The 14,223-nt window shown below is 39.2% G+C and overlaps 2 protein-coding genes across 3 annotated transcripts in view; one reads left to right on the forward strand and one right to left on the reverse strand.

Moving 5' to 3' along the window:
* Positions 1-8,482: 8,482 nt before the first annotated feature.
* On the reverse strand, positions 8,483-9,172 carry CLDN25 (claudin 25). The gene has a single exon (XM_036221033.1). It carries the CDS (start codon positions 9,170-9,172, stop codon positions 8,483-8,485), a length of 690 nt encoding a protein of 229 aa, XP_036076926.1.
* Positions 9,173-12,991: 3,819 nt separating this feature from the next.
* ZW10 (zw10 kinetochore protein) overlaps positions 12,992-14,223 on the forward strand; it is a 30,799-nt gene continuing 29,567 nt past the window's right edge. Inside the window, exon 1 of one of the 2 annotated variants that reach the window (XM_016148987.2) lies at positions 12,992-13,191. In XM_016148987.2, the coding sequence (XP_016004473.2) occupies positions 13,087-13,191 (105 nt within the window). In that variant the 5' untranslated portion in view covers positions 12,992-13,086. Of the gene's footprint in view, positions 13,192-13,482; positions 13,954-14,223 lie in introns of those variants that run through there. The other variant, XM_036221032.1, reaches the window with a different exon arrangement.

Below are 14,223 nucleotides of genomic sequence, written 5' to 3' on the forward strand. Positions count from 1 at the left end.
AACTCATTTTTACTCCACGCACTTCAAGAGAGGTGTGAAGTGGATGCGTACCACAGAATGATTTAAATAATGAAGTAGAGGCTAGTGTTAAATGACAGGGCTGGGATGTAGTAGGAATAAGATAGAAGGGGGAATTTATTGTAGCTGGAGTCTGTTTCCACTGCTCAGTTTATTCTATTTCATTGTATGAATATATCTTATAATTCTGCTAATTGTCATTCGAGTTGTTTTCAGTTTTTGGTTACTAATAATCCTGCCAGGAACATTCATGTGTATATTTTTTTGAGGCACACGTGAACGCATTTCTGTTGGTATGTAACTGTGAGTGGAGTTACAGGTCATATGAATAGATAGATATTTCTTTACTGTGTACTACCAGTTTTCCAAAGCAATTATACGAATTTAAACTCCCACCATCAGTTTATAAGAGTTCTAGTTGCCCCATGTTCTTGTCAGAATTTGGTTTGGTCAATATTTTTAAATTTAGCTGTTCAGGTAGATGTGTGATGATATTGTTTTAATTTGAGCTTCCATTGTATTAATGATGTTGAGCATCGCTTTATATACTTAGTGACATTTGGCTGTTCTCTTTTGTGAAATGCCTATTTAAGTCTTTTGCCTACATTTTGGTTGGATTTACTGTCTGTCTTACTGATTTATAGGAGTTTAAAAAACATTCCAGTTATGGAAACTTTCGGTCATAATGCATTGCGTATATCTTCTCTCTTTTTTTCACTTTTTATGTCTTTTGATGAAAACAAGTTTTTGATGTTAATATAGTCCAGTTTATTAGTCTTTTCCGTCACAGTTAGTGCTTAGTATATATACCCTGTCGAGGAAATTATTTCCAAGGTCATAAACGTATTCTGTATTATCTTTCAGAATTTTTAAGGTTTTATCCTTCAAATTTAGCTAATTGACTTGCACTGTTTATTGAAAACATTGTCCATTTCCCAGTGCTATATCTTTGTTATAAATCATGTGTACCTAATGGTCTGTTTCTGGACTCTCTTGTCTGTTTTACTGGACTGTTTGTCTACTCATAGCAATATCACACTGTCTTAACTAGTGTAGCTTTGTAAGTCTTGATTTATAGTACAGTAAACTATCCAGTTTTGAATGTCTTCAAGATCGGCTAGGCTATTTCTGATCTTTTATATTTCAATACAAATTTTAGAATCAGTTAATTTTATACAGGTGCACACAAATCTCCAGAGATGTTGATTAGGTTTACAGTACTATAGATAATTTGGAGAGAATTAACATCTGATCTATGAACATGGTATATCCTGTTTAGGTTTTCTTTAATTTCTTTATAAAAGTCATTAACATCTTTATGAAATTTATTCCTGAATCTTTGATGTTTCGCAAGCTATTGTAAATATTGTCATTTTTAAATTTTGTTTTTAACTGTTTGTTGCTGGTATCTACAACAAATCGATGTTTTTGTATCAACCCTGTATCCAATAACATTGATAAATTCATTTATTAATTGTAATAGTTTATCAGTAGTTTTTTTTTGTTTTAGATTTTTCTAGATACACAATTATATTGTCTGTGGATGATGACTTTTATTTCTTTATTTCGGATCCTTACAACATTCATTTTTCTTGCCTGGTCACACTAACTAGGACTTCGGGTACAATGCTGAATAGAAGTGATAGTAAGCTTCCTTGTCCCCCAATTTTTTTGGGGAAAGTTGTCAATATTTCACCATAAGATACTATAGGATTTATGTAAATTTTATTTATTAGATAAAGATTCCTTATATTCCTAGTTTGCAAAGATTTTTTTTTTAAATTATGAGTGGATGTTGAAATTTATCAAATGCTTTTTCTATATTGAAATGATTACATGGGTATTTCTTTTATTCTGTTTATGTGTGATTTACATTTATTAATTTTAAATATTAAGCCATGTGTTTCCAGAATAAACAATTTATGATATAATTTTTTCTGTATATAGAATTTATTTTTCATTTAGTTTATGATTTTTATATGTATATTCATGAAAAATTGGCCTTTAATTTTCTTTTCTTGTAATGCTCTTGTCAGTGTTGGCATCAAGATTATTCCAACTTTATTGAGTGAGTTGGGAAATGTACTCTCGTTTTCTACTCTCTTGAAGTTTGGATAAGATAGAATTATTTCTTAATGTCTGGAGGAATTCATCATTGAAGGTGTCTGAGCCTAGAATTGTTTGTGTATTTTATAGGAATGCTTTAATTAAGGATTTAGTTTCTTTTATACATACAGAGTTTTCAGATTTTTTTGGTTACTTCCTCTTTTGTCAGTTTTGGAAAATTATTAGAAAAATATCCAGTTATCTAAAATTTAAAATGTACTGGCAGAAAGTTTATAATATAGTATGTGCATGTGTGTGTGTGTGTGTGTGTGTGTGCGCACGCGCGTGCACGTGTGCATGTGATGATGACTTCAGGATCTTAGTGATGTCCCCCTTTACATTACTGATACCGAGTGACATGTATCTTCTTTTGGGTTATCGTTTTCAGGGGTTTATTGGTCTTTTTAAAGAACTGTATTTTATTTGTTATTCTCTTTTGTAAGTTTTTTTTTCCTGCTGTTTTCATACAAAGCTCTTCAGCCATGATTGTTAACCTTGGCCACCAATCCAGAATCAGCTGTGTCACTTTTGAAAACACAGCTGCCAAGTGAGCATTTGAGATCTTGCTCCCTGACATATGTTGTCAGTATGGCTCAAATAAACTTCTATTAAAAATAAATTAACAAACATATATATAGCCGCCAAGTCCTCAACTCTACAGATAATGATTTATTAGATTGGGGTTGGACCCTTGAGATTTTTATGCTTAGCATTACAGGTAATTCTGATACACAGTCGTGGCGGAAAGTACTTCATAGAACTTTTCATGCCTACTAAGAAAGTGGCTTTACATTATCATTAAAACACTGAATTCACTGGTTTCATAGAATGTCTATAGATCCTAATTCAATGATAGTTTACAGGCTTTCATGCTTTCAGTATTAATATGTTTTATCTTTGGCACATTCCTCATGTTAAACTTGACTTTGATGGAAATACAGAAAAACATGTCTTTTTTCTGTATAATTAACTTTTCCTTACCATAAATACATCAGTTTCTTAGAGTTTGCTCACAGGCTCAACTTCTCAGCTATTTAATCATTAACATTACTTTCCCTGAACCCTTAAAAAATCCTCCATATTCTTTTAAGTTGTTGAACAATAAAGTGGCATATTAATCGACAAGTCAGTTTGCTGACTTGTTAGGATGACCATCTCAACCTCCTTGAATTGTAGCAGATGGCCATTCATAGGTAAATGGGTCCTACAGGCCAGAAATTTTAACAGTAAACCAAGAACAGGAATATTAACTTTGAGTAGAAGGAGGTGTGACTTGGAATTGGCAAACTGGCATGAAAATGGTACCGAAGAACTGCCAGTAGTGAGCTTTGAAAATTGAATGTGTGCTAGGCCTATGCTAATTGCATTCTGGAGGGGTGGCCCGCCCGTTTTCCATCTAGAGTCCTAATGGTTCAAGGTATCACCGCATACCAAAGATGGTCTTCCCAAGTTAGCATTCAGATTTTAACAGTAAGGACAGAATCCAGAGCAGTGACCTGGAAGTAGCATGGTCATTCACTAAGCTGTCATGACCATTCCTAGTCATTCACACTACTTAAAGAATAGCCAGATCTCATTCATGAAACGGTTCTACAGTTCTGATTTATAAATCATTGCCAAATCAATACGACTCAGGAAGATAAGTTCATGGAAAGAGTATTGACATTGGAATCTGACACATCTGATTTCAAATAGTGACTGAATCTGTTTTCCTGGTCTCTAATATGGGAACTTACTTAACCTTGCAGTTATGTCTTCAGAGTTAAAGGAAACAGTAGATGTGGCAATGGCCTGATGTGAAGTGGAACTGCAGATTCAGTTCTCATGGGGAAATAGTTCATGCTGGAAGAATTTTAAGGCTTGGACTGTGTAGGGCCTATATGTGGGTTCTAAATAAGTCAGGCACAATGTATATATCCAAGGGATTATGGGCCTCTGACACGTGGATGTGTCCATTTTGACTGGAGGAGAAAGAATGTTGAAAGGATCAGGGTTTGTGTTGGATAGAAAAGTTACAGTATCTCCTGATTCTCTTCATATATATATATGTATGTATATATATATATACATATATATAAAAAACATTTTATCGAATGGTCTGAACTTGATACGATGAGTCAATAGCTTTCTTTTTGTTTCCATAGCTACCTTCCAATATGATCTTCTGGATCTCCTTTCCCTGCCCTTTGATAGCATCTCAGGAAGATCTCACCTTTATTGTAATGTTTGAGTATTAATACATAATACTTTTCATGTATGGTAATCTAGATCAAAATTCACTCATTATTTGCTTCAGTGCTTTTCTCCTCACCTTAGTTCAGACCTCAAGCCTGAAGTTCAGGGACCAGCAGTAAGGAAGGAGCCACAGCATGTTCTGTCACTCTCTGATTCCTCTCCTCAATGCCCCCCCCCCCCGACTTCTGGCTGCCCTAGAACCTGGGGTAGGTTTACAGGAGAAGGCAAAGAATTTTACTTCTTTGAGAAACAGCTGGTTTTGTTTGTAATGCAGCAGGCCCTTGAATAATGTCATCTATTCAATGTCATTTTGTTATTTTGATGAGGTAGATGCTGTGAGAGCTTAACTCTCCTTTATATCAATCAGCCTGTGGTAGAATTGGTTTTGTTTTAAGTTGTTTTGCTGCAGTTCCAAGAACCCATTAATGATGTTAAGTAAGGACTTACTGTACTCTCATGGTTCTCAGAGTCCTTTGTTATGGCAGGAACCCAATTGATAACTTTTGTCTGAGGCATTTTATGGGTTCTTCAGAGAAACCTGTAGAAAACCTCCACATTGTTTTTGGTGTGGCTTTTGGACTTTCTGGCGGAACTCTTACAGTCCCTCTTAGCTCCTGCCCTAGTCATTCACACTTCCAGCAGTGCTTGGGGACAATGTCACCCTGATGCCTTCCCTAGCACCCATTTGGGTTACAGAAAGCTCCATCCTTGCCCCATTGTAAGGCAGGAGTGCACATGCTGCTGCCATGTTCCACTCCAGCTAGCCCCCTGCTTTAGGCTGCTCCAGTGGTGGTCAGGCACCCTTCTCTGTGCCTCCACAACACAGGTCAGGTTTCCCCAGGAACTTTCTTGGGCACCATTCTGGTGGCAGCAGGACTGGGCCAGGAGTTTCGGCAGATCAGCAAAGGTAGGATGGGTGTATTTCAGGTACCAGTCTTCCTTCCTGGGAATAATTCCCATCTATGAGTGGTTCCCTTGAGGTTCATCTCCACCCAATTCCTCACAGGAAACATCACAGTACTCCAAACTGCTGTGAATTCCCTTTCAGGAATCCTCCCTAATGAATCTCTGTGCTTCTCTTATGTAGGCTATTTTGTGTAAAGAGTGGCCACTTTGGCTACTTCTTAACCACAATGTTTTGAGCCCTTGTCCTTAGATTATGACTCATATATCTCCCAAGAGGACTTGGCTTTGAGGCTATATTCAAACTTCTAGGCAACAGAATAGTCTATTTCACCTCCTATAAATATGGGTGAGGTGCAAGAAGAATGACTGGCTTAAAAAAATAAATCTGTCAATTAGTAGAGTGAAAAATGGACTTAGCTTCTTTCAGGTCCATATTAGAGGCCAATGACTCCAAAACGTTTTTCTAACCCTTGACTTTCTTACTCTTCTGACTATGGCTGCTAAGATGCATCTCCTGTCCATAAGCCCATTAAACCATTCCTGACTTCCTCCTAGGCCACAATGGGGTCCCATAAGACTTTTTCCCAAGAGCTAGTCTCAGATGCTCAGAAGGGTAACAGATGGATATTTTAATAGGAACCTTCTGGAATGCCTTATCTGCTAATGGTGAAATTTTCAGATCCAAAGACAGATTGGTGGAAAAGATAGCACTGAATGCATCATATTCTAACTACATCAAATTCGATGAGTCCCTGAGTTATTTTCTTTCAATAGGGTGCATACAATAAAAGCTTTTGACTTGAAATATTGATTGATGTCCCTTTCTGTTTCTAATACATATGACAACACACTTTTCTATGTGTAACCACAATAAAGAATTGTTTTTACTATTAGAATAATTTGCCACAAATGGATGAGAAAAGACTGAGTTGAACCCAAGTCTTAATTAGTTCTATTTTTATTTCTTATTTTCCCTGCAAAGCAGGTAGATAAAAAACGGTGGCTGTTTTAGGGGAAAAGCAGCTTCTTTCACAGACTCTCTCTAAAAGTGGATTCTGGCTAGAATGCAAATCACATTTCTTTCTGGGGATGACATAAATTATTGGCCACTGAGAATCAATCAATAGTTCCTGCTTCACTCCTATTTAAAAAATACCTTTGTGTCCTTTGTAAGGAGAGTTAGAAAGACAATTTTCTTAATAAATCTTTAGTTTGTGTGTTTTTTTTTTCAGAAGCAGCCATAATCATATGCTGATGAAAAATATCAGCACCTGCAAACGTAGAATTAAGGATGAGGGCTGCAAGCCAGCAGCAGGCACAGGTGAGCCACCTGGCAACAAAAACCCTGTTTAGAGCTCAACAAAAGCTCAGAGGACAAGATTCTTCTTTAGGTCTTTGGTTTTTCCTTCTGCTTTTCCTCTGCTGATTTTTCCTTTGGTCTGGTAGATTGTCTTGACAACCCATCACCATGAAGCAATAGGATTGGTGATGAAAGACTGACATGGAATCAAACCTTGGATTCTAGTCCTGACCAGCTAATTACTCACTGTGAGCACATTGCCTAAATTCTCTGAATATCAATTTCCTCATTAGCAAAACATAATGTCTTTATCTCAACCTCAAAAACAAAAACAAAAACAAAAACAAAAACAAAAACAAAACAAAACAAAAAAACAAAAAACCTCATGATGCATTAAATAAGTTTTTGCAAATAAAAATATGTGGAAGTTCTTTGTGAACTCTTCAACCCTACCCAATCATGTGACGGGGAAATTGCATAGGGACAAGGTATTAGAAAAGGGAAGGCAGACTCCTGCCGCAGCCACCTGGGGGCCGAGCTGCTTCCTGGCCGCTCGCTTGGCTTCCTGGGGCTCTAAGAATAGAGACAACTTCCTCAATTCAGTCTACAGGCCCTGCAAGATCTGGCTCCTTCCTAACTCACCAGCTTTGCCATATACATTTTTTCTCCTCCTTGTGTAGAACTGTGAAAGGTGTCTGAGCAAGCAGCACAGCCTCACCTGAGCTGGTAAAGTGCAGCACCTGTGTGGGGAGGGAGGCGTATCAGTTCTGCAAGCAATCCAGCAGGCCTCTGAACTAGGAGAAGTCACCTATGTGGGGACATTTGGGAACTATCACCCTGAGTTGTGGGATTGTCAACAAGGTCAGTGATAGCTCTCTTTCATTTAATTAAGGGAGTGGGGGACAGATGGTACAGAGGAACAGTGTGAATAGTGCAGGGTGATTTCTGTTAACAGGTTCATGAGCAAGCGTGAGGATCCTTCTCAGGACTTGCAGAAATGCCTGAGGAAGACGGGTGCTAGGGTGAAGGGTGGGGAAGTGGACATCACGTAGAGGGTCTATAGGTACAGGTGGGACAAACAAAGGAACTTGGGTCACTACTGTTGTAGCCACAGCCTGGGTAGGTCTGCTGATATTTGGGCTCAAATTTAAGGGATTGATATCATTTTGCATATGGTAAAAAAACAAAAAAACAAAAAACCATTTCTGAGCTGTTAATTCTCTGCACAGCCCCTCTGTAGTAACCAATAGGTCCTGGCTTGCCCTGGATTTTCCCAGTTTTCATATTCTGGGCAAAACAGGATGGTTGATCAACTTACCACTCACTCTATTTCTTACCTTCCTACTGGGGAGACAAGCAGACCACTCATAGCCTCTTAACATAGCAGAAACAAGACCATATCTTCCCTTTGGGATATTTAGAATCTACAAAACAGCAAAGATATAGTGCGAAGTTCCTTTTTAAATCGTGTACACGAGGCTGAAAATGCACACAAGGAGGGGGGATCCTATCCTAAGATGCTATTCTAGGCCAATAATTCATTTTCATTTACCAAGGCATATTCTTTAGCTTTTCTATCTGTATATACAGTGGCTATTCACATTTGACTTTCTACGATGGGTGTAACTTTTAAATATATTTTCCTTATTAATAAAAAATCAAGTATATAATTAATGTTATGGGTTCAAAAGCATTTTATAGAAATAAGATCTAAAGCAGAGAAACATGTTTGGTAGAAACTTTGCCTTGATTTGTCATCCTAAACTTAGGATCATTATGTCATGAAGATAGTCAAATCTTTCACAAATGGAAGAGTGACCCCCAAACAAGCAAACAAATACAAAGTGATGAAGGGGAAGGAAGGGAAAGGACTCTACCAATTCCTTTATTCCAGAGATTCCTTGGCAGAAGCTAGTCCTAGATGAACAGGTTCCTAGATCTTGGTATTTGCTGGAAGGAGCCATCAGACTCTTCTGCTGGAGCACAGGATGGTGGGGCTGTAGGGCTAGACACCCAGGGAGAGGGCACATCTTCTTTCCCCAGGCAGGCCGAGAAGCTGAGGAGTAACCCACCAAGAGCCAGGAAAATACCAGCAGCCCAGCCCAGGTAGAGGGCACCTCCAAACTCCCACCGAGGCACAATCTCAGGGATGCTGACATCCCAGAAGTCTTGAATTGTGATGTAGGCCACCCAGGAGACTGGAAAGAGGGTAGTGGCTGAAGCAAATGCCTCCAAAGTCCCTCCCAGGATGCAGAGCCACCTCTTAAACGCCCATCTGATCCTGTGAAACTGGCAGCATTCAGATCCCAAGCCAGAGAGCAGAAGCCCCAATAATCCCAGCCCATGGGAGGCCACCATGAGGATACGCGATACCTGGAGCTCCTGGGGCAGAGATAAGAAAGATTCGAAGGCCTGGCACACGGTGGCTACTTCCTCCTGATTCACGCAGACCTCCCAAAGGCCCATGATCCAGGTTTCCATTTCATTCAGTTCCAGATTGAGAGCCTTCCACTGGGGCAGGGCGGTGGTGACACACGAACAGACCCAGCCAAGGAGGGAGAGGAGCAGTCCGCCGAACTGGGCTTTCCCCTGGAAACTCCAGGCCATGGTGGCTTCCACCACAGAGGAAGGAAAAGAAGGACAAGTGGCTCACTGACTGGTTAGCAGGGAGTACTTTTGGGGCATTGAGTGGAAGGTTTTTCATATTTGGAGAGGATTCTTGTTTCAGTTGTCTAGGTAGCAGCTGAGGCAGGTGCCAGGAACTCAGCAATGTTTGGGTTTAGGGGGAATGCCTAAGATTAGATGTGGGTGTGGATTCTGGGGGAGGGTCCCATGAGAGGCAAAAAAGCCAGACAGTAAGCCATCAATACATATGTGATGAGTTAAGTTCATAAAGTTCCAAGATAACAAGAATGAGATCCTGGAAGTATATATTGATGTAATGTCTCTGGAGGACAATATGACTTCATGGTTCATATTTTAAATATATGCATACCCTGCCTCCAGGAGTTTACCGTTATTTAGTGGGAGTATATACGAGAATTTATGAAAATGTCCATTGAAATACTGTCAATAATTGCACATTTCAGTTAATACTAGGCAACTATTTTAAAGTGATGTAGAAAAAAATGTTAATGTGAAAAATGTGTTTAAGTGAGAAAAGCAGGTGACCAAATAGCATATAGAATATAATTTCACTTTCATAAAAAGTGTATTTATGTATATATACATTTATGTATATATATAGCTATATCTGTATCTATCTATCTATCTATCTATCTATCTATCTATCTATCTATCTATCTATACCACAGATGTTAAGCATGGTTATTTTAGTAAAAGAATTATGGGTAGTTTTTATTTCCTTATTTGTGGTTATCTATATATATCTTATAAATTATATAAATTTTTCACTTAGTATTTTTGTGAGCAGAAAAAAGCAGAAAATTCCAAGGATCCCATCCAGACCCAGAATATACCAGAAGGGAAGGGCTGTGTCTCCAGTCTCCTACTGCTGCTTGGGCAGCAACTATAAATAGATGGTAGTCATACCAGCTTCCATCCTTATTTGTTGCTGCTGTTAAGAGGCAGGTTCTGACAAGAAAGAAAATAATTTGTGTTTTATGAGTGTCAGACTTTGCTTAGATACTTCATCCTTACTTAATTTTCACACCACAACTGTGAGATGCATGTTAGGTAACTTGCCAAGGTCCCCCAGTTGGTAAGCAACAGATCCAACTTCTGAACCAGGTGGCTCAGACTGTGACATTTCATATTCTTGTCTCCAGGCTAAAAAAGTGATTCCTCCTGTAGTGCACACTGGTGACACAGCACATAGGTGACGGTCACTCTTTATGGCAAAACACAGAAGAAAATTGAGATTTTTTATATCGAAGACAGAAACATTGACCAACACATTTCCCTGTTCATATTTTAACCTATTGATTACCCTGTGGTACACTAGGAGGTGAAAGTAGAGGTGTGGTAAAGTTAGCAAGGAAAAAAAACAGTATCCCAACTTTATCTGAATGATGTCTCAGCACTTAGGCAACCAGATTAGATTGTCAGTGGTATGGTGGTAGAGGAAGGCAAGCTGAATCATCAGGAATACCTTTTTTTTCTTATGTTTCATTACATGAAAATTTCAAATGTACATAAAAGTATGTTTGAAGAATTTTTGAAAGAGATTTCGTGTCCTCTCCCCCGGGTTTAAAAATTATCTACTCATACCAATCTTGTTCCATCCATACCTACACCTACTCTCTTTATCCCTCCCTTCATACTATTTTGAAGCCATTGAATGCTCTTTCAAAATGTAATTATAACAACCATATGTTCTAATTAATATGATGACAAAATATTATACATCCCTGGAAAACACCGTCTACTTGTACTGTATCCATCCAGATTTGTATTTGATATATTCTTTCTGCATATAGGAGTGCCATACATGTGTCAGCCATGATAGGTCAGGAGGAGTCCTTTTCCAACATTGCTCCTTATTACCTCACCTTTTTTTCAGAGCCCTTTCTTGATGATTTGTGAAAATCTCTGTGTGGAGACATAAACCACGATAAGTATGAACTATGAAGGAGGTCAGGTTAGTGAGGGAAAATGAAACCTATTCATTTACTAATTTCTTTTTATTTATTCAAGTATCCATTTGTACCTGCATGCATTGACTGTAAGTAGCAATCCCACTCCATTCTCAGTGCTCTTTCTTTTCCTTCCTCGGCCTAACTCTGGTTTTTCCCTGTCTTTTCCAGGAACCTTGAGAAATAGTCTTTAGTGTATCCAGTGGCTTTTCTGCACAGGGAGAAGCAGAGCTTCTGTAGTTGTGTTTGTGAGAATGCATGGATCTCTTTCCCGGAGGAAGATCCCAGAACCTCAGCCTCAATGTAGCACCTCTTTCCATTCTCAGTTCAGATTTCTTCCTACCATGAAACCTCTCTGATTCAATCAGAGACTGAGTGGTCCTCCCCCCTCTGCCCTTTATACCTTCCTCAGAGGTGGATTAAGCTTTAGGGCTTATTAGTTGCACAGGCCCCTTCCAAGGTCCGTACCTAATTTTGTAGTTGTAACTCATATTCTTTTCTTTAGAATCCTACCCCAACCCGCACCCCAGCAGCTGTATAAGATTTAGGTCCCACACAATCTGGGTCCCTCTCTCATCTATCTCCAAAATAGTAATGATCATATTTTCCCAGAATTATTTATTCCCAGCCTAGCACAGTGTCTATCATATAGTAATTGTTCAATAAATACCTAATGCAGGAATTTTGTCTACATGTTCTTCTTTCTCACGGGGCATATATTGTTATTGGTAGCATTTAGAATTCAAAGCAAGGCTGACAGGTCTACCAAACAGAAGCTCATTTGATTTCCTAGGGAGAGGAACTTACTGGGATGTTATGGCTGTCCTTTGTGCTTCCTACCTCAATCCCAGTTTCATTTCCTTTGCTCATGTCTTAGGAAGCTGTCTCACAGATTGTCTTACAGAGACTTAAAAGTGGCAAGGACCTGAGGGTCAGCATCTACTTGGGGTTAACCCTCACAAGTTACTTTTTAAAATTTAAAGATAGCATTTTAATGAAAACAGTATATATTTATTGCAGACAAGTAGAAGAAAACAGGGAAAGAGAATAAATACCAGAAAGTATCAGAGAGATAATTTGGTGTACATCCTTTACCTCTATATATGTATCTATCTCTTTTTAAAGAAGAAATCATACCTGTACATACATTGCCAAAATCTTTAAATAATGAAACAATTTTTAAAAGCTTTAGATAAAATTGGTTTGTATTATCTGATATAAAGTGCTGAGTATCTTGTTTTAGTCCACACAGTACTGTTTATATCTAAGTAATAAAAATAATATAAACATGTAATGTATTATGTAGGTGTAATGTATGTATATTTTATACGTACAAAGATGTGTATATGTAAAATATATACATAGACGTATAAACTATGCACTAAAAAAGAAGTGCAATTATAGGCAGACTTTTATTTATAACGAGATGACGCCACTTAGTTGCACAACTCCAGAGGGCACCGTACATTTAGACTCTGATGGCTAATGCGGCCCGAGAGCGAATATTTAACGATAAAAGATCAAGATGGGCTCAGCAGGTCCTCTGCTTAATTTCACAGGTAAGTGTTTTGAAATTGAGAAAAACATGATTAGAACTGGTTAATGGGTAAAAAACAAAACAAAACAAAACGCATTTCGTTTCTTCTAGTGAAGAACGGGTGTGGAGGAATAAGCTCTTTGAAGACAAATAAGGAGGAAAACGCGTCTTCCCAGTTTGCCAACTACGAGACGCCGTGGACATTCCAAGATAGGAGAGTCGCGTTGCCTCCTGGGAGTTGTAGTGCGGCCGCCGCCTTCTGTGCAGCAGTCTGGGCTGCGCGAGACTTTACTTCCCGTCAGGCTGCGTGCCAAGGCTGCTGGCGGGAGTGGGTCTACTGCTCTGGCTACGCGAGAGTGACCCTGTGACTGTTGGGTCTTGTCGTGGCGATGGCCTCGTTCGTGACAGAAGTTCTGGCACACACGGGGAGTCTGGAGAAGGAGGATCTGGGCACTCGGATCAGCCACCTGACTCGGCGGGTGGAGGAAATCAAGGTATAGGCGGAGCAGCTGCTGACTGATTAAAAAAAGGGACGCGGGATCCTTGTGTGACCGAACGGAAGGGAGTGGGGGGCTAAGAGCTGAAGAAGTGGGTACGAGCAGTCAGCCGTGGGGTTGGGTAGGAAGAATTAGGGAAGTCTGTGGATTGATGAAGGAGCTAGAAGGGCGCCCAGACAGGGGTTGGGAACTGGGGAGGCGAGGAGGCCTGGGACAGTGGGGGGGAGATGCGGTAGGTGGGGGAATGTTGGGAGGTGGGATTATAAAGTATGCGAGGGATGGAGTAGAGGAACTAGGAGGGAGACTAAGTAGTGACCAGCGGAGCCTGAGAGGTGGGACTGGAAACCCCAAGGTAATCCAGGGAGGGAATATACGAGAAGGGTAGAATTTAGGACAGGATTCCCTCCAATCTGTGAGTGTTTTATTTCCTCCACTCTCTCCACTTTGTACGATTTGTTGACGAATATAATAGCTTTGGGAGGATTGTACCATTCTCCTCCCTGAAATTTTTGTCAAAACCTATCAATATGTTTATTAAACTCTATTCTCCATCCCCAGGCCCCTGAGGCTGTGCTGAGCGTTACAAACCATGTGAATGGCACTTTTATGGACCCTGCTTTCTTGAGATGGATACAGAGAAAAAAAGGCACATAGCCACACAGTTTAACTTTGTACTGCTGTTATTACCTTGCCAGCATTTGCCCACATCTTTGTTGCTTTCATTTAAAATTATGTGTACCACCTATGTCTGGATTTAAGGTAGTAAGTTTGACATTGTATCATCAAGGCACAAAAATGGTTTTATTTTTACAAAAATGATTTCCTAAATTTTAAGTATTCGTGTCACTGACATTGCTTCTATAATATGGCTTTAGAATTTACCACCACTTTTTGTGTAGGGGAAAGAAGGCAGACAAGCTACTTTAGAATGGATCCTATGTGTTCTGAACCTAACTTACCTTTCTTTTCACTAGTTTCTTTTTCTAAGGTGAATGTTCAGCCAATTGAAAATTATTTTTTATACTCTAA

The sequence above is a fragment of the Rousettus aegyptiacus genome, unplaced genomic scaffold, assembly GCF_014176215.1.
Source record: "Rousettus aegyptiacus isolate mRouAeg1 unplaced genomic scaffold, mRouAeg1.p scaffold_m13_p_5, whole genome shotgun sequence".
Classification (NCBI taxonomy): Eukaryota; Metazoa; Chordata; class Mammalia; order Chiroptera; family Pteropodidae; genus Rousettus; species Rousettus aegyptiacus.